This window comes from Dasypus novemcinctus, chromosome 8, assembly GCF_030445035.2.
Source record: "Dasypus novemcinctus isolate mDasNov1 chromosome 8, mDasNov1.1.hap2, whole genome shotgun sequence".
NCBI classification, from domain to species: domain Eukaryota; kingdom Metazoa; phylum Chordata; class Mammalia; order Cingulata; family Dasypodidae; genus Dasypus; species Dasypus novemcinctus.
Genome location: NC_080680.1, coordinates 103,754,922 through 103,775,791, shown reverse-complemented (window position 1 = coordinate 103,775,791; position 20,870 = coordinate 103,754,922). Strand labels below are relative to the sequence as shown.

Below are 20,870 nucleotides of genomic sequence, written 5' to 3'. Positions count from 1 at the left end.
TGCCCAAGAATGGCACTGCACACACGGAGAGCTGACACAAGATGACACAACAAAAAGAAACACAGATTCCCAGTGCCACTGATAAGTATAGAAGTGGTCACAGAAGAACACACAGTGAATGAACACAGAAAGCAGACAACTGGGGGAGCAGGGGAAAGGGGAGAGAAATAAATAAAAAATAAATTAAAAAAAAAAAAGAAAGCCTGTAGAAGGGAACCAACATAATTCTGATGCCAAAAATAATAAAGGGGGGATATTCTAAACAGAATAAAAAATGCTTGGTAAAATCAGATGCCTTCATGATTTAAAATAATAATAATAACAAGAAGTAAATGGGGAATAGAAAGAAACATCCTTAATTTAATAAAGGGTATCTTGCCAAAAATATTACAGCAGGTATTGTGCATTGATAAAATGTAAAGAGTAGTCCTTTTGATCACAGGGTCAAACCAAGGATGCCCAGTAATGCCGTTGGCCATAGCCAACATCACCAGACACAAAAAACAAACAAACAAACAAACAAAAAATAAGATTGTTGAAAGGAAAGAAACAAAAGCCTTATTATTCCTCATCTATAAAAGACTATGTGGAAAACTAATGAGATTCAACAAATTATTAGAACTCATAAAACCATCAGTGAGGACTTCTAAGTATAATATCAATTTTTAAAAGTCATCTACTTTTATTGATCAGCCCAAAACTATTAGGAAAGATATACATCTGCATTAGATTAAAACTAGCATTTCAATAGTCCTGACACCAATAAATGCCTAGAGTTATAAATGTACTCTTAATAAATAATTGTCACAATTTTTAAGAAGAAAGCTCTAAAACTTTGCTGAAAGACAAAAAAGAAGAGCTAAATAAAAGATAAACAATATGTATAAGTATGAGTTTGCATATCATAAAGATATTCTTTTCCCTCAGCTATCATAAATTCAATAAAATTAGAACAAAATTGAAACCAAAATCCTAGCTCTGTGATTATATCAAAAGCTATTGAATGTATACTTTAATGGATATGTGAATAAATCTCAATAAAATTGCTTTTAAGAAAACTATATCATAGGTGGATTAAAGACCTACATGTAAAAATCAAAATCCTAAAACTATTAAAAAGAAATAATAGGAGACTATTTATGATCTTGAACTAAAGCAATTATTTATTCAAGACATGAGAAACACATTTAACAAGGGTAAAGATTTTAAATTTCTGTTCAACAAAGTTCTTGCCCTTGTGTATAAAGAAACATGAATACAAATATTTAAAACTGCATTGGGAGCAGATATAGCTCAAGTGGTTGAGTGCCTGCTGCCCATGTACAAGGCCCTGGGTTCAAGCCCTGCTACCTCCTAAAAACAAACTAACAGGAAAACCAACTCTCATTGGGGAGTGGTTGAGCACCTGCTTCCCATGTACAAAGTCCTGGGTTCAATCCCTGGTACCTCCTTTAAAAATACAAAAAAAACCTACATTGTTGGAAGTAAAAAGCAAAATGAATTTAATAATAACCATAACAGAAATTACCTAGGTGTCTATCAAGAAAAGACTAGTCAATTAAAGGAGGTATATTCATATCCGTTACTAATATCTATGCCAGAGAAAATAAATGAGCTGAGCCCCTTGTATCAGCATGTGTGATCTCAAAACAATGCTAAACAATAACGAAGAAAGCCAGCTGCCTACGGGTAAGTATAGTATGAAAATATCTATGGAGTTACAATGTGCATAAAAAAACATTATGAACAAAAAGTACAAGAACAGGCATACAAGAAAAGGAGAATAGGTATGGCAAGGTCACACAGATGGCTTCAACCTGTATCAATGTATCAGTAGTTTTTGTTTATTTTACACCAAAAATATAAGATACAAGGAAAAGACAGCAAAATGTTGTAATTTGACAAAGCTATGTAGTAAGTTGGTAGACGTGTTATAGTGTTCTCTCTACTTTCCTATATGACTGAAGTGTTTTCTAGTTAAAACAATAATAATGGTATATACAAAGTTCCTGGCACATCATCAGCTCAATATGTGATTGTTTCCTTCTCTTCCCACTTCTTGGCTGGTTGCTTGTGTACAAAGTGCCCAGGCATTTCTTGCTACATCTTAGCCCAAGGCTACACTGGAGTGCTGGGGGTTTTCCTGGGCCAGAGGCAGCCTAGGTGGTCCCATCGCCAGGCCTCCCAGCTCAGACAATCTGGGTGGCAAGTGCTGACTAACCCTCAGCACAGAATTTAACTGCTGAGGCAACTTCTAGCCTGTGAAAGGGCTCAAGACAGACAGATGCAACACTGCAATCCTCATTAAGGATTGTCAAGGTGATTATTGCATTCCTTCTCTGACTCCCATTTCATAGATGAAGACACAATGATCTGAGAGAAGAAATGACTTGCTCATGGGCAATGAGTCAGTGGTAGTGTTTAAAAGAGAAATTCTGCCCTGACTTCTTGATCTTTCCAACTGGACTTTGTATGCAAACTCAACTTGGCTCAAAACTAGGTCTTTGAACTTCTTGTCTACTGGATTTTCCAGTTCATCACACTCAGTGCCTTCCACCTCTGGAAAGCACTGGCTTGGGGAGGTAGCTTAACTTCCATAAGGTTTAGTTTCTCATTCAAAAAGGGGGATGTAATAATAATTATCTAAGGAACTGTTGTTTTGATTAAATGAGGTGGTACATAAAAAGTATTAGGTGGAGAGTGGATGTGGCTCAAACAGTTGAGCACCCATCTCTCACATGGATGGTCCCTGGTTTGGTTCTCAGTGCCTCATAAAAAAAAAAAACAGACACGAGCAGACAACAAGAGGAAACAATAAGCAAAAACAATGAGCAAACAGATGAGGGAGCAAACAGGGTGGGGGAAGAGGAGGGGTATTAGGCATAGTGCCTGGCATATGATAAGTAAACAACAAATGAAAAGTCTACTTGCTGTTATTATTAGTCCAGAAGATGAAGTTTTAAAGACACGTTACATGGCTTAATTACACAGACTGTTAGGGGAGATAGGACATGAGAAAGGAATATTATCATATAGAGAAAATAGAAGATCAGTAAGAGGCAACCCAGTAGCTCAGAGAGGGTTTCCTGGAGGAAGCAAAATGTGGTCTTTGCCAAGTGCATTACTGCACTCTCTCCCTCTTTCCTCCTAAAACACTTTCTTATTTCTCATTTTATCTTCACATGAGTATTGGACAAGAATCAAATATACTAATTAAAAGGTAGGAAAACTGAGATCCAAAGAAGTGAAGTGATTTGCCTACAGCTGCCTAGGTTTTAATTAAGTTATCATGAGATCAACACTTTAAAAAATGTATATTTTTAGCAAAAGGTGAGTCAGAGGATGCTTAACCTTCTTACGATGACTTCCTAATCAATAACTAAATTTTGGCTTAAGATTGTGTTCCAAATTTAATATAAATTTACCATCAATATGAAATTTCTGAGAAAGAATACAAAGAAATATGAGTTTGAAATGAAAAACAGTATTTTTGTTTCTAGTTGCCAGAAATACAAACCTGAGGTAGATATGTTATTTGAGACATTAATGAAAGAATGTTGAGAAAAGACATTTCAAAGGATATGCATAACAACCATTCAAAACCAAACATATGATCCCATCACTTGGGCAGTTTGATGGTTTGGTGATTAAATGCCAAAAATGGTTAAAGTTTTTAACAAATAAAAATGACATTCAAAATTCTACAAAAGATGGAGGGCAGATGTACCTCAGTGGCTGAGCATATACTTTCCATGTCCAAGGTTCCTGGTTTAATCTTGGGTACCTCCTTTAAAAAAAAAAGAAAAGAAAAGAAAGAAAATTCTATGAAAGAAATCAGAAGTAGACAAAATACATCACATCTCTGATAACTGTTAAAATTTTAGTTCCAAACAAAAGTAAATAGGATGTCTCAGCTTGGTAGCCCATCCTCATCACTGCTCTAATTGAAAGGAATTTGATCTGGAGAAGGACATTGGATACAGGAGGAATATTCTGATGGTATTGGCAAGAATGAAAAGCAGAAATACAGGAGTCAGGAGGACAAGACAGAGGCTGCCTCAGTTTTCCAGTGGACTTGCTGGTGTCAGCAAAGATGCAGTAGAGGTGACATGGAAGTCTTCAGGCAGGGAGTCTTTACAGGATCTGCCTGGATGTGGGAGATGCAGGAGGGGAAGGAATTCAAATGACACAGTAAGGCTTTCCAGATGTTTTTTGGAGCAGCTGAAAGGAGCAACCTGACATAAATGTCCTACTTTTAGACCAACCATGAAATAGGTCCTAACCTCCGGCAAAGCTTTCATAACGCCAGTGGCTCATCCTTTGGAAAGAATTCCAATTTTACCTCAGTTCTTGAGAAAAGAGCCCATGTTTAACATTAATTTTGACTTTAACTTGGAGAAAATATGGTTTTATTACAGGGATTCTTCAGCGGAAAAACATAATTGTAATGGGAGCAGTAGCAACTATCTTCCCTTCCCCATCTTTTTACTAGGAGAGTAGTGTTGGGCTTCTATTTCCATATCAGAAAACTTGAGATAACAACCCCCCACTCAGAAAATTGCTGTCAGACTTCTATTAGATAATGATACATGAACCATGCTACTCAGTATGAAGAAGAAGGATTATTTAAGTTTCTCTACCAATCAGATGTGTTCTATGTGATCCTAGGGGTTAGAGGGAGGACAGTGGGTAGAATTATTGGGAGACTGACATTGCTTGGAGTGAAGACAAAATTTCTGGGATCCAGAATATTCAGAAGTTGGAATGGACCACCTGGGAAGAGAGTAAGCTGTCAGGCACTGTCAGGCACTGAGGATGTTCTAGCCAAATGATGTAGTAGAAAAGAGACTCTCCACGAAGCCCTGGCACACATGATGAATGGTGGTCCCATCTTCCCGGGTTTTCTTAACAAGGTTGTATGTAGTTCTCTGCCACTCCACCCTTTCATTGATGAGCATAGTGAGTAAGAGTTTGATAATTAAGCAGAGAGGTAATTGGTTACTATTTAGTTACTCTCTATCATGGACCAGGCACATATGTGCTTTATACAAGTTCTCACATTCGATTTGCTGAAAAAAATGCAGTAAAGTCAAGATTAAAAGGATTTGAAAGAGGCTCAGGGGAGTAAATCACTTGCCCATGATTTGTTAGCTAGGAAGTAGTGAAGCTAGGTTTGAAACATGTTTGCCTGCCTCAAAGTTGGTGTTTATTGAGAAATAGGAGGAAGAAGGGGAGGAGGGAGGACAAAGTAGAAGGAGAGGAAAAGAGTCACAAATATTAGCAGAGCACCTTAAACATTATCAGCCATACATCATTTGTGACACAACCTACAAATGAAAAACAATGTGGATAAGTTCTTTTCACATTCATGTTTTTCCACCAAAGTGCCCATCTGTTTCAGACAATGACCATATATCCCCAGTGGTCTAGAATGTATCCTGAAGCAAATATTAGTATTTTATTCTGTAATATAGAATTTGTTGCAGAATTTATTCAATATAAAATGTTTCCATATTTTAGAGGAAAACGAATGTACAATAGAAGACATGCCATATTTATCTTATGTCTTCTATCAAAAAATTAGTGTTCCAGAGGTTTACAAGGCAGTTACGTGTGCATACATTAGCTCAAAGTTTTTATGCGTTCATCTACTTAGTTCTCATTGGCAAAGAATACGAAAGGAATCCCCAAGGACATCTGATATAGCCCAATACTACCAGTTACTCTAGCACTACTAAAACAAACTCCCTTTTGGGTAATATGCTCAACATTCTCAGGAAGAGTTTTCCAGTGCTCATAAACTCAAACTCATTGTCACATTGAGAGCCAGGGGACAGTCTTGTCCATTGCCCCTGCACCTGTTATCTTGTTCACTTTATCCAAACAGCTCCAACTCTGATGACAGCTGAAATAACAGATGGGCAGAAGAACTTGAGATTTTTTGACATCGTCCTTTTGTTTTTGAAATCCCCCCAACTCTGGAGTCTGACAGGAATTCTCCTCATTATCATTTTGTGTTTTTCCCATGGCATTTTTAATTATTAAAAAATAAATGGTGCGGGGGCAGATGAAAGAAAAATAACATCTCCTTTTGAAAATGGTCAAAAAGGGAAAGGAGGGTGATGATTTGGTCATGTGGAACTGATAAACATTTCTTTGCCTTCAGGGATAATTAGCAGCAAGTAGGTTCATTGGTTGGTAGGCTGAGTTCAAGCAGGGTGTTAAGAGGGACTAAGGGGAGGGACATAATCTAGTATACAAATGGGTATTGAGAAGTCAGAATGGCTTTGCACTAGGAGGCCTTGAGAGCAGAGGAGAGAGGCAAACTAGGCAAGCTGGAAATCTGGCAAGAACCAGCCATTGGACTTGCAACTCCAGAACAAGATCCCACTTTAGAGTGGATGAGGTTATTAAGACAGATGTCTAAGATAAGAAGTAGGGAGGCAGAATATAGGATACTATTTAATAGCTTGTGATCATAAGCAAGTAGCTTAACCTCTCTATGCCACAGATTCATCATCTGTAAAATAAATATGCTAGTATCCATGTAGATTTGTTTGGATTTTCAAATGAGAAAATACAGGTAAACTGCTTAGCCCAGGGCCTGACATTGTGCATGGAATTAGTGGCCACTGTTTTATTATTATTTTACTCAAGAGCAAGGACATAGAGAGGAGCAAGTGGTGGAGAAGGAGGGGAATCACTGTATGTACAACATAAGGAAAGGCCTCCTTATGTGGAGGTTCTGATCAATTCTTGAAAGAAGGGTAAAGATTAGGTAAAGCCCAGAGAGTCTGGCATGCTGCTTTCCCACCTCTGCACCTTTGCTTATGCCATTTACACTTCCTAGATGGCCTTCTCCAAAATCCCTTTATTAAGAGCCACATACTATCTGGATTATCCACAATTTATCCATTGTGGTTGTTGCAAGGGGTATTAAAGATGAGAAGTATCTGGCAATGTACAATATTAGCAGTCTATTAGTGCTAGTTATTATTACTGTACTTTTAGAGTGGTCTGTCATGCTCATCAATATGTCTTAGTGACAGTAGATAATTCAGGTTATTGATATATAAATGGCCATGTGAACTTCAAAAAGGAACAATACTGATAGATGCACTCAAAGGAATCAATTCTTCACTCTTCTTCTATATCCAATGTGTATCTGTATAACTAATATTCTTCTTTGTGTTTCCCAGAGATCTCAGTCTTGGCAGTGTCTACCAATACCAGGTCATCACCATTTCAGGAACTGAAGAGAGTGAGCCATCACCTGCTGCCATATATATCCATGGAGGTGGATACTGTGGTGATGGCATTATCCAGAGGTAAGAATATCTAATTAAAGAAAGTGTGCTTCGGGGTTGGGTGCTGCTATGGTCCAGATACTGAATAGAGGAACTTCTTGCATACTCTTCCAATTGTGGGCTCTGAATTGTCAGTGATCACCAGCAATCTATCAGTTGGTCTGTAGGTGATTTGCTGGCCTCCAGAAACCAAAGCTTTGTTTGTATTTGGAATACATAACTTTCTCAAGTATGTCAAGCAATATATGATTTAGTCAGAGCTATGGTTCTGCTCTACTAATCATTGTTCTTAACTGTTTTATGTGTGTCTATTAGTCCTTCCCATCACAGACAACATTTGGTTAACAGAGCACTGTTCATCTAGGTCAGGACATTTTTAATTTTTTGCTGATTACAGTTTACATTTGTTAAAACTACTTTTTATTATTCTCATTGTATTATATGATATTAGCAACACCCAAATATGTCCAAAGCTCTGTAAAAATAGTGGTGTAAGTATTTTAACTCATTATAATGTTGAAAGCATGAATAATAAATGGTCCTCTGGAGTGAATACTGAATGGAAACAAGTACACTAAGGTAAATGAATTAGTAAGTGTAAAGGTTCCACGTGAGCAGCCAAAAGAGTAAGTGTGATGAGAAAACATAAAGATGTGTGTCTGAAAAATTGGTCTAATTGATTTATCAATCTATTCATCTCATTGTCCTCAGAGCAAGATGTCCTGTAACTTGCAAATCATTGCAAGAAACCATCAAAATTTTTACATTATTATTTCTTTTTTTTTTTTTTTAAAGGAAACCTTTGAGATTTTTCCCTCCTGAATAAGCACAAAGATGTTTGGTGGCACAAAATTGAATAGTTTTGTCACTAGGGGTGCAGGAGACCAAAAAACTTTAGTTCATCAGTCAAAGTTAAGTTCCTTATTGCCAACATAGTTACAAGTTCACACTGTCACTAAGAGACTTGTAAAACTATTGACAGATTTCAAGATAAGCATTACCCATGGAGAAGGCAAAACAAACTACTGGCACAATCCCTTCATTAAATGGCACTGTTGGGTGTCACATTATACCTGTGCAATATGGCATTGCAATTACTATTTCTGAAGGGGAGGGCAGTGTGAAGAGAGAATTTGTGTCACAATTGAATAAAATCACTGATGTGCAGAACATGAATCATCTCACAGGTGTAGTAAGTACACGAAAGAGAAGTGCTTGGTGGCTTTTTGTTTCTCTTTGTAACTGACATTAATGCTACAGCAGAAGAGCAATTTAATTTGCCACTGATGCTTTTGTGAGCTGCAGTGTAAATTGGAACCCTCTGCCTTGGGATCAGTGGATCCGCCAGGAGTACAACAAAGATGATGCAGTTGGGCAAGTAAAAAGACTTTGCATGACAGACTTCAGTTACCAGCCAGTAGGAGGGTTTTCTGATCATAATATAGCATTGAAGGAAATAGTGAATGTTGGAAATATGTTCAGATGAAGGCCGGTGAATTATACCTTTTCAACTTGCAAAAAAGATCAGTAGCATATGTAAAACACTGCTCCCCCACACTGAAGTCTACCGGCTGTTAAAGGAAAGGTACTGATGCAAGTCTTTGAAATACAAAATGACATTTTAAAAAAAAATTTGTTAACATTGATCAAGCAGGTAATGATTATCTGAATGATTTCAAGTGGCTTACTCGAGTGGTATATCTCAGGGAGCTATGTTAGTATATCTTGCATCAATACTTTCAAAGCTGAATTGTCAAGATTTTGATATTGCAAACATGATGTCAAGATTTTGGGGGGCTGAATTTCTTTGCAAACCACCTCATCGCTAAGAATTTGACTCTTCAAGCAAAAAGCATAGTTTCTCACTTTTCAGAGAAGGGTATCAGTGAGGCATCGTTGTGTGTATTTAAAATCCACACCCAAATGCCACAGCAGAACATGAATCTACGGTGTCCAATGCTGAATGCAAAAGTGGGGAGAGGGAAGCCACTCGCTGTTCCCACCTACGTTCAGGCATCAACTTCTAGCTTTCAATGCAGTGCTGATCTGAATACCCAGAATACCCAGGAAATGTTTGTGGTCATTTCTAACAAGCCATAATTATGATGGAGAATTTTCTCATTTAGTACAAAGGGTAAAAAAAAAGAAACTCACTAGATTTGAAACCGGATCTACAACTCAATCTGTCTATTTTGGAACCAGATACGGAAGCACTGGTAAAACACTACAGTGTCATTCTTCTCACTGATCTAAAACTGTTTTTACTATCATTATCCTAATTATCAATTTTAAATAGTATTCTTAATTTAAACAAGTTGGCGTTTTTCTGTTTTGTTTTGTTTTTCTACCTAAATTGGTATCCTTCATAGACATCAGTTACCTGGAGGTACAAAATATTTGTTGACATGCTTTGTGGAAAACTGAATGCAGTTTTAAAAAATGTGAGAAAAGAAGGGTGTTATCTTAGTAGGACTTTTATTTTTTTAGATTTTAGTTTTTATTTATTTCTCTCCCCTCCCCGCCCCCACCAGTTGTCTGCTTTCTGTGTCCATTCGCTGTATTCTTCTGTGACTGCTTCTATCCTTATCAGCAGCACCGGGAATCTGTGTTTCTTTTTTGTTGCATCATCTTGTTGTGTTAGCTCTCTGTGTGTGCAGCGCCATTCCTGGGCAGGCTGCACTTTCTTTCGTGCTGGGCGGCTCTCCTTACAGGGCACACTCCTTGTGCATGGGGTTCCCCTATGGGGGGGACACCCCCAGCATGGCATGGCACTCCTTGCACGCATCAGCACTGCACATGGGCCAGCTCCACACGGGTCAAGGAGGCCTGGGGTTTGAACCACGGACCTCCCATGTGGTAGGCGGACGCCCTATCCATTAGGCCAAGTCCACTTCCCTAATAAGACTTTTACAGAAGGATGCATGCTAACCTGTTATATATGTAAGGGAGTTCATAAAGGAATGTGAATAGAATTGCTCTCAGTGAGGCCCCTGATGGTTGAGTGCTCAGTCATGGATAACCCACAACAGCAGATACTCCCAGTTATCTATATAGTATGAAGATGAAAGCACTAGATGAGAAATCTGGAGACCTAGGTTAGTATTATAATAATGATTAGAATATTAGTAAGCCTTCATTGAGCCTTTCTTGTGAGCCAGACACTGTGCTAAATTCTGCTCTCCTTGAATCCTTCCAACAGCCCTGTGAGGCAGTTCCCATTAGAGAAAAGATAACTAACATAGAAAGAGATGAAAGAGTTTTTCTGAAGCTTATGCATCCAGGAAGTAATAGAACTGAGATGTCAGCCCAGGGCCCAGGTTGGCATCTGGATTCACCATTGCCTTGCCTTGTGGCTTGACAGCCCTACAAAAGAAACAAGTGTGTGGTGTCTGCTGTGTGGTGTCTGCTGTATTCAAGACACCATGCTAGGCACTGGGGGTGCTAGGGGGACTGAGACTGTTCTGCTTTTGACATCTCACAGCCTAATAAAGAGGGTTCTCAAGTAACAGGCAAGGGCAATCAGTTTGACAGGTGCTGTGATCGATGAAGCCAGAGTCTGCTGACTGAGAAGAGGGCCACCCACTCCAGCCTGGGAGGTCAAAGAAGGTTTCCCCAAACCTCTCCATCTAATGATAGATATGTCAGGTCTAGAAGATATTTGTAGTGACCCTAACGTTTTGCTTAAACCATTAGGACATATTCTTTTGGTGGCGAGAGAAGGCGGATTAGAAATATTGTTCGTGACTTAGAGAAACTAGCCCAGGTTAAAAAAAACAAATGAACAAACAAACAACAACAAATAAAACCTTTCCCCAGATAATCCATGAAATCACTAAGAACCACAGGGTCATCACCGATTTCCTGCTCATGAGATTTCCTGAGCAGATTTTCCTGGCTTAGAATATGGACATATTTGCTCATGGGTTTGTGGACAGCAGAGAACGTGGGTGGCTCTTTGGAGATCAATACAAGATCCATCTCACCTTGAGGATTGATTGGAAGACACCATCCTGCTACTCTGACACCTCCTAAAAGCCACAAACATTTCCCAGGGTTAATGCCCAAGTGAAAGGAAAAGTTGGAGGCCTCTTCCCTGCTATGACAGGTCTCAGCTGGTCTCTAAGGTGGGAGAGACAGCTGCCACACTTTCTGTAGGGACCTCTCAGGGTCACGTGGGCAGAGCAACCATGAAGCTCTGAACATCTACCATGGGCCACACCATGTGCCAGGCAGTTTAAGTTACCTGCCATTCTTGCCTACATCCTAAAGAGTAGATATTATCATCTCCATTTTAGCAGGTGACAAAATTGAGGCTTGACATCTAGAATAACAGTGGCTCATGGATCTTTCAGTAATGATAGAAACGTATTCTGTGCTGTCCAATAGAGCAGCCACTAACTACATGTGGCTATTAAGCACTTGAAGTGTGGCTCATGGAACTGAGGAACTGAATTTTTTATCTGTTTTTATTTTAATTCATTTAATTTTAAAGAGCCACATGTGGCTTCTGGCTACTATATTGTGCAGCTAAGCTAGAGAGATCAAATGACTTGACCAAGATCACATAATTAGCTTTAAGCATGGAGACCCAAATCTAAGTTTTCTGTTTCTAAAAGGATGAGAATTTTCCAGAAAGCAGTCATCCATCAAGTCTTTCAGTTCCTGCTACTCCTCCTCCTCTCCCAAGTCTTATCCTAACCTTTGGAAAATCATGGTAGGGATGGAAATAATTCCAACAAAAACAAGCAGGGACATTTTTATTTTTTAGCTGCATAGTCCCAAGACTTTGGAGTCCTTGACACAATGAAATGACACACCCACCTGAGAAAGCAAAACTTTCCAATAAAAGGATAACTAAAGCTGAAGGTGTGAATGGGAAAATCTTTAACTTTAAGTGGGTTGGAGGAGTGGGGATGGTGTTAAGGCAAAGAGTAAGAAGGGACTATATTTATATTATAGAACTTCAAAATTTCCTTCAGATTGACCATTTTAAAACTAGAAACACTAAAATTGCATGAGACTTCCTAGACTGTGGAAGCCAACCCGTGCATTGTTTTTCTTTCATTCCTCCATTTCTTATCCCCATCTGACTTTTTACTTAACTGAGTTGAGATCACAGAGCATGAGTTTGAAATAAGTATTCTACTCTGTCTTCAGAAACACAAAATAAGGTCAATTTAATAGCATCGTATAAATCTACACCTTGGATGGGTCTCATTTTGACGATGAAAAAACAGAGACTCAGTTGGGAAAAGGGACTTGCCAGAGATCTCACAGAAGGTTCAGGGCAAAGCAAGAAACTTTCCCATGTCCGGGTGCAGTTTTGAAACTGATTTGGCATTTTTCTCTTCTACATCCATTCTGCAGAGACCAAGGTGAAGAATGTGATGATATGAATAAAGTCAACGGTGACGGCTGCTCCCTTTTCTGCCGCCAGGAAGTTTCCTTCAATTGCATCGGTAAGTCTTTGTGACTTCTCTGGACAGTGCGGAGTAGTTAGTCAATTGCAGTAACAAGAATAGTATGACTAAATGAAGATTCACTCCTTTATGCCACGAATATTTGAGTGTCAGGCTCAGATTTAGGCACCAGGAATACAGGAATGAAAACAAAACAAAACGAAAAAAGCAGCTACCCTGCCCCCTGGGAGCCTGTATCCTTACAGATGATGGCGATGACAGGTAACTGGTTTTGATCGAGCTTCATCTTACATACATTCATTGCTCTTTCTTCACACTAACTATCTAGGATGGATATTGCTATTGATTTTTTAAGCATATTCTTACTTTACAGATGAGAAAATCAAATCCAAAGAGATCTTAAAACTTGTCCAGAGTCATACAGGTTAGAAATAATGGAAGACAGAGCCAGAATTTGAACCTGATTTTGTCTTACTCTCAAGCATGTGCTCGGTTCATTCTGCCAGTCAACATCTAACCAGGACCGTGGTCCTCTCTGCGGACTCAGAACCTCCGGCAGCCTCTCAGATCTGAGGGAGCAGGACTAGCAGAGCAGCCTGTGCTTAGAAAGCAAACGGCCTTTTCCCACCTTTACCGAGTCAGATGGGAAATTTGTTTTCCTCTGCTTTCTCACTGTGTCGGACTGAGCGTGTTGTTTCAGCCCCACTTGGGAGGCCCTGATAGCCTGGGGCTGGTAAACAGACAGAGGTTGGGGGGCTGGGATGGAATTTTGAGCTGGCCCAGATGAGATCATACTTCCTTTAAGATGCAAATCGATACCTGAAGATCAAAGGTCCCTTAGCTAATCCCTTGGGCTGGAGGTGAAAACTAATCACAATTCATTTGCAAGTACAAAAGACAGAGGTGCTCTATCTGAAGAGGGAAGGGGCAGCAAAGGGAGAGATGAAAACGTTGGTGGGAAGATTTCTCAGTGAAAGGCAGTTTTCTAAGAGGGCTAAGGGAGAGGAAAAGGCATGGTGTGCTCACATCTGCAGTGCATTACGGGGGTCTGTTTAGACCTTCTTTCTCCCGGTAGATTGCAACCTCCGTGCAGGTAAAGACCATGTGTTGTTTACTCTTTGTTTCATTCGCCACAAACATTTATTGAGGACCTACTATCTCCTTGACCCTAAGTAGAGATTGAACAGCACAACTGAGGTTGAAGAAAGGAAGATGCAGAAGTAGGAAGGGCAGGGAAATTTCCAGGCAGCACCTTGGGTTTTTTATATGAAACTGGTCAAGTCTCTTCGCGGGCTTGGGCTTCAGTTTTACCTCCCGTAAATTTTGAAAGGATTGGATTCAGTGGTCCCCAGAAGCTTTACCTGCACTTCTGTTGTGTGATTTCTGAGGTGCATGACTATTTCTCATAACCGTGAGCTCTACTTGAACCAAAGCCTTGCCTTTATTGTCATGATGTTCACCATTTACTCTCAGACCATGCTCAAAATAACTGCCCCTTTCACTTGCACTAAGGTAGCATGTAACTTCAGTGCTTCTGGAAAGCAGGTAGGAGATGGGGAAGATAGGATGCCTGAAAAGATGCTTTGGTCCTGACATTCATGCTCTGTGTTGCTTCAACACTATGCACCCATAAAAAAAATGCAAATGATTCTTATAGGTAGAAGCTCACAGTCCCTGGAAGAGTTCACAAAGGTAGCCTGCAGGCCAAGGCCAGGCCACCACCCATTATTGTTTATATATTACCTGTGGCTGCCATGCACTACAACAACAGAATTGAGTAGTTGCTACAGAGACTGTATGGCCTCCAGAACCCAAAGTATGTACTGCCCAGTCCTTTACAGAAAAAGTTTACTGACCCCTGGTATTTGATACACTTGATTGTTTCAAGACTGGTACAAAGAGGTGAAAATTATGCCATGGTTTACCATTTCTTAGAAAAAGAACTGAGTTTTAAGTATACAGTGGTGAGGACTAGGAGGCTATGTTGGAAATAACCCTGGACTGCAAGTCCTGCTCCAGCCGATCTCACCTCCTTGGACCTTGCTTTCCTCATGTACTTTGGCCTGTTTCATCTGGAAAATGACTGGACTGCCTTGAATAGTTGCAACAACCTGCAAAATAATGTGGATCTTGGTCTTGGGGAGCTTTGGGAGTAAGGAACGTAATGCTATAAAGCAATCCATGTAATCAATTACATAACACAGAATACAAAAGTCAATGGTGTGGATGGTATCCATGGAAGGATCTCTTGTATATTAGGAGGGGTTTTGTTTTAGAAGAAGGACCTCCACCATGCTCCACATGGAGAGTAGTATAGGGATTCATGGAGACAGATACTGCAGAAAGAAAGGAGTCAGTCCAGAGGTCCCAGCTGCCAGGTGTACATTCTACAGACAAATCCCATGGGCTCCTTGTGTCTGGAAAACCTTCCTCCTCTAAAAGGATCCGCTAAGGAATAGACAGTTCATCTTCAGCTCCCAACAGACCCAGCTTTAATGCGTGAGAAAAATGGGACTGGAGTGTAGGAGGCTTTGCTGAAATGGACACTGTTCTTATCATTGCATTTGTCAAATCAGTGACCAAGAGAATAGGCTTGAGTGAAACTGACCATGACTTATATGTGTGACTGTGGCTCTACCTTGATATTATCATCCACAAAATGGTAAAAATCCTGGAACCCATCATTGGGAAATATTTAGCAATCTTTTTGGAGACTTACTGTCTCTTATTACCTGAATCCCCTTCCTATAATTTAGGGAAGAGCTCTCCTATTGCAGCAGAGCCCAGCTCCCACTCTAAATGTTGACTCTTCAAGAATCTCTTTTTTCCTAGTGTCCCTTGTAGCTAGAGTTTGGGTGCAAGACCTACACTCCCTGCTTGCCCCCATTCCTCCATGCATACATACCTACTCAAGACAGAATCAGAAGATAGTGGTGAAAAGAAATAAGAGTCCTGCAGAATCTATTTTCATGAGAATGGTGGAAGTGGCCACAACCTATTCTGGCTTCCAAAGTACTAGTGACAGATCTAGCATGAATGCTGAAGTAACTGTGTTCAGCAGCAGCTCTGTGATGACTTTATAAGACCAGTCCTGGGGCCTAAACTTGAACCTGGACTTTAGCTTCAGAAGGTTCAAGCTTGGTCCTCCAGCCGTCCCAGATATTCTTCTCTAAATATTGAATATTCTTTGAATAGTTTTCTTTTTCTTCTTCAACTCCTCCTTTGTTTGCTTAAGTTAGCTAAAGTTGATTTTTGTTGATTGTCACTATAAATAATGACTGAAAATGTTTGTCATAAGATACTTTGAGGATTGAGTGATGGTCCAAGTTTAGCCACCATTCCTGACTTGTTGGATGTGCTTGGTGCACATTAGCTATTACTTTTCTTAGTGTGTTTTGGGATTGGGAAGGGTGTGGGATGTGTATGTGTGTGTGTATTAGAGTGGATGTATCAGCAACAATGAATACTTATTAAGTAGGGTGCAGACTTCATGCACCTTTTTAAAATGTGAGCCTATGTAAGGCTTTTTATCTCCAGGTGCGTGATCTGAACCCTACTGTGATGGCTTAACTTTCCCAAGGTCACAGAGCCCACAGACATGTTATCCCATCTCCAGACATGAGTAGAGAGCCCCTGCTTTTACTTTTCCACCTTCCTTCCTACCTTCCTTCCTTGCTTCCTTGCTTCCGTCCTTCCTTTCCTTCTCTTCTTCTTCCTTTTTTTTTTTTTTCCTGTCACTGCCTATATAGAAAAGCTAATGTTTTCCCTGGGTTTGGTAACACCAGTGTGAGGGTGGATGACAGATTTATGGTGACATTCTCATTCACTTTTCAGAAGCCCACACATCCGGAAGTATTCCCTAGGTGCCAATGTGTTATTATGCAACACCCTGGGACTTCCCTTTTTCACTTTCCCACCCCCGTGCCCTCATCCCCTAACACATAATAAGTCGCTTGTTAAAATGAACACCACCCACAAGACTTCTTAGGCAATGCCGGCTACGTCTCCCAGCAATGTGGAAATTATCTTGTCCATTTACCCCCCTTTTAAAAATATTACATACACCAGGCCTGAGGTTTCAGCCTGAAAACATGGTATCAGTAAAATGATAACTCCCCCCAACAGGCACTGGCTGGAGGCATTGTTCAGCAGAGTTGGGAATTCTGTTTCTAAAGCACTGAGTCATAAAATACAGACAGACTGCTGATAAAAGCTGAAGGAGGGAAGGTGACGGTCAAATTAGTCAGACAAAATGTGAAGCATCTCAGAAAGGGGTTATGCTCAGTAATATATCTTGAGCCAGTGCTGGGAATGTGCTACCTTCTGAGATGACATTTAATCCGTTACAGGAGATGAAATTGAGGAGAACGCCCCCGGTTCTGTTTTGATTTACCACCCTACGTTCTTCAGGATTGCTGGGCTCTGGTCTCAGTTTAGACACAGACTCTTGGACTGTGTGGTCTCCAGCAAGTTGCTTAGCATCACAGAGCCTTCGTTTCTTCCTTTGTGAACTAGGGGTGATTGCAAATGGGCTGAGGGCTCTAAGGCTTCTTTGGATGGCTGACCTTGACATTTGTCAAGCATCTATTTAAAGGCTTTGGAGATTCGAATCCTGCTGGATGCTGACGTATATTTGGGAAAACAAAGCAAAACAGACCCCTCAACTGTCTTTCCCAGGCGTAGACGCGCTGTCTCTGAGTCTCTCTTTCTCCCCCCAACTCCTTTCCTCTCCCCGCTCTTGCCTACCATCAGCATCACTTTGTCTTTAGTTCCTGACACAGCAGCCCCAGCCATGTCTTAGAGCCAGGGCCAATAACTCAATTAGCACCTCCACCGGCCCCATCTTCCTCCCCTCAAGCGTGTGAGGCAGATAAGGGGGAGGAGGGATCAATCTCCCCACCAGTTGCTGGGAGGTGCAGGGGGAACACAGAGCCCTGCAGCCCCTCTGTCAGGCTGCCCTAGCCTGCTCTGAGCCAAAGCAAGAAAGGAAAACAAGAAGATGAATCGCCACGTCTTCTTGGTGGATGTTCTGATGAGACTTTAGAACAACAATGACTAAAAAGGAAAACAGCATCTGGTGGAGGGGAGGGGGAGTGAAAAGGGGAGGAAGAATGGACTCTGCTGGGAGTTGCATTATTATTATTTTTCTTTCTAACAACGTGAAATCATAATAGATGATCCACCTCTCACCTTACAAAAAAATTAAAATTAAAAAAACAAAGTAAAACTTCGCCTGACCTCATTTATTCATTCAGATCTCCCTCTGTGGAAAATGTAGTAACTTTCACCAAAATACTTTCGTGAAATACAACTTCCCTTGGCTTGAAGACAGACCCTTAAAAATAAAAAAGAGAAATATGATGACAATGATTTATCAGCTAGGATGGGTGGCATGCTATATATGTATGTATACCACACACACATATAACCAATTTATAACAGTGAAGAACATGGATTCTAGGTGGAAAGTGTGGCCTGGCCATTTTTCAGCTGTACCTCAGTTTTTCTGTCAGTAAAATGGGTTAGTGGTAATTCTTACTTCTTAGTGTTGTGAGGATGAAATGAGTTTGCATAAGGAAAGCATTTAGAGCAGTGTCTTGCACCTGTTAACTCTTATATATGTATTTGCTACTGCTGTTACTATTATTGTTACAAATATTAATTCAGAGTCATCAGTTCTCCAAGCAACCCTCTAAGATAAATGTCATTATTCCAGTTTCGTAGAGGGGAAAAAAAGAGGTTTGCAGAATTTACATAACATGCCCAAGGTCACACTGCTGGAAGTAGCAGAGGTGAGATTGGCAGCACCTCAGCAGAGCCTGCACACATAGCCGTGAAGTTATGCCATTTATTCGGAACCCAACTGTGCCAGCCTCTGTGCTTAGAACACTTCATAAAGTATTTCATTCATCCTCCTGTCACTGTCTACACACAAAATTATGCTCATTTTATTGATGAGGAAACTGAGGTACTGAGAGTTTAAGTGAATCATACAAAGTTATACAGCCAAGAAGTTCAGAAAAGGAGACTTGAAAATAGGAAGTTCAGAGAAGGAGACTTGAAACTCTGTCTGCCTGCCTCTAAAAACCATGTCCATTCTAATATCCAGTCAGACTCCTGAGAAAGCTGGGGAGCACTTCTCTTTTCCACTGTTTCTGCTTCGGCGCCACTGGGTCATAGAAGGAAACAAAAACAAATGTTTATATCCTTTCTGTGCCTTCTTCATGAGTCCTGAAAGTGACTTTCAGTTATCACCCAATAAACATTCCACATATAAAGCCTACGCCCCCAATATAGGATCATTCTGTGTTTTGGGCTGTATTTTCTCTTTTAACAGATTGTTCTCCATCGCTACTAGCCCGATTGTTTTTTAGCTTAGAATGAGTTTGACGCTTAATCCCATTGTCACAGCAATACCATGGCGACAGAGCAGCCTGGGTTCAAATGTCCATTGGTTGTAATTACTACCCGGGTCATCGTGGGCATCTCCCATTCCCACTCTGCGTCTTAGTCTCCTCTTCTGGAAAATAGATATTAATATGTCACCTACACTTCTATTTAGGGAAAGAATGAAATAACGTCTATAAAATGTTTAGTACAATGAACAGAGTGGACACTCAAGAATGTCCATTGCTGCCGTTGCCTCTTCCCCTTCTTCCCTCCCCATCTCAACTGTGAGTGATGTTAAGGCGGCCAATCCATCTCTGGCAAAAATGGTACTGAGCTGGGTCCCAGACGCAGCTCTGCCGCTTAATTGCTGGGGAACCTTAATGCGCAGCATCCAAACCTCCTCCTTCTCAGTGTCCCCCGCTCTGAAGTGACAGGGGCTGAGTCAGATGGGCTCCCGGGGCGCTTTCAGCTCCGACTTGAAGAATTTAAATCCCAGATCGTTATTGTTTTTAAACTGGGCATTTTAAAAGAAAGGAGGGCTTGGGGAGGAGAAAGGAATTCCTTTAACTGGGAGGGTCAAAGGGGGTCACCGAGGGGACAAAAGAGCAGGAAAAGGAGGCGATGGGGCGGAAGACTGCCTTGTGGGGCAGGACCAAAGATCTGAAGTCCTCAGCCGGGAGGTCTGATGGATGCATTCAAATACCCTGGAGTCAGCACCGCTTAGGATCAAGTCTGCCTTCCCGCCTCCACCGAGGCTTACCACCACCTTTGGAAACCCGGGAGGCCTACCCCACAGCGAGGCAGGACTGGAATGAAAAGAAACAGGGCGGCCTCTGACGCCAGAAGGGAGGAATTCTAGCCCTCAGCGCAGATCGGCTTCCTGACTCTCGGGGAAGGGGTCAGGCTCGGGAACCGAGTTGGAGCTTGTTTGAATGTGAGGCATCAAGACCCAACTTTGATGTCTGCCTTTGAAAGGCAGCCAGGGTCCAAGGCAGGTGAATCTGGGTAGCCCAGAACAAGAGCATCTTTGTGAAGTTTAAAGTGACCAGAAATAAGTCTGCACATACCTGTGCCTTGCTGGGAATCTGTACTGGGATGACCCAGTCAGCTGGGAGAGGGGAGAGGCTGTGCAACGGGACTTTTTCCTAGCTTCTGACTCTCTGCTGACTTTTGGAGGCCATGTTGGATTGAAAGGGACATTTAATATTCATGAGCTGTGATCTCCACTTGAAGGGAATGCCCTGGGGGAAATTGAAATATTAAGCAAGTGAGGGATATAGACCTAATTGCATCCTCCTTTTCTTTTTGGACATAGAAGTAATGTGCTTAAAATAAAATGATGGATGGATAGTCACGATTGTGTGAAAACCTCACTGGTAGAACCTGCAGAATAAATTGAATGCTTGCTCTAACATGCACAGTCAGACTCAGGCAGAAAATGGTGCAAATTGGCTGCTCGGTTATGCCATTCATTCATTCATTCATTCCACACATTTACTGATGCCTGCTGTGTGCCAAGCATTGTGCCCATTGCAAGGGAAGTAGCAGTGAGCGAGAAAGGCCAGGGGGACTAGGAAAATGACCCAATGATAAGTACTTCAACATAATTGCTGAAAAATGCCACTAAGTGGAAATGCTGGGAGGTGTAAATACTAGAGGTCCTCCTTTTCATCCAGGAATGGCCTCCTTGAAGGAATAACATTTAAGCTGAGACTTGAAGGTTGAACAGGAAGCCGATAAGGTAAGGAAGTGG

At 40.9% G+C, this 20,870-nt stretch overlaps 1 protein-coding gene across 1 annotated transcript in view; it reads left to right on the top strand.

Moving 5' to 3' along the window:
• Positions 1–20,870, top strand: part of PAPPA (pappalysin 1) — a 245,348-nt gene that overhangs the window by 103,289 nt on the left and 121,189 nt on the right. Inside the window, exons 8-9 of the mRNA XM_058302490.2 lie at positions 7,200–7,328; positions 12,675–12,766. Coding sequence (XP_058158473.1) covers positions 7,200–7,328; positions 12,675–12,766 — 221 coding nt within the window. The remainder of the gene's footprint in view (positions 1–7,199; positions 7,329–12,674; positions 12,767–20,870) is intronic.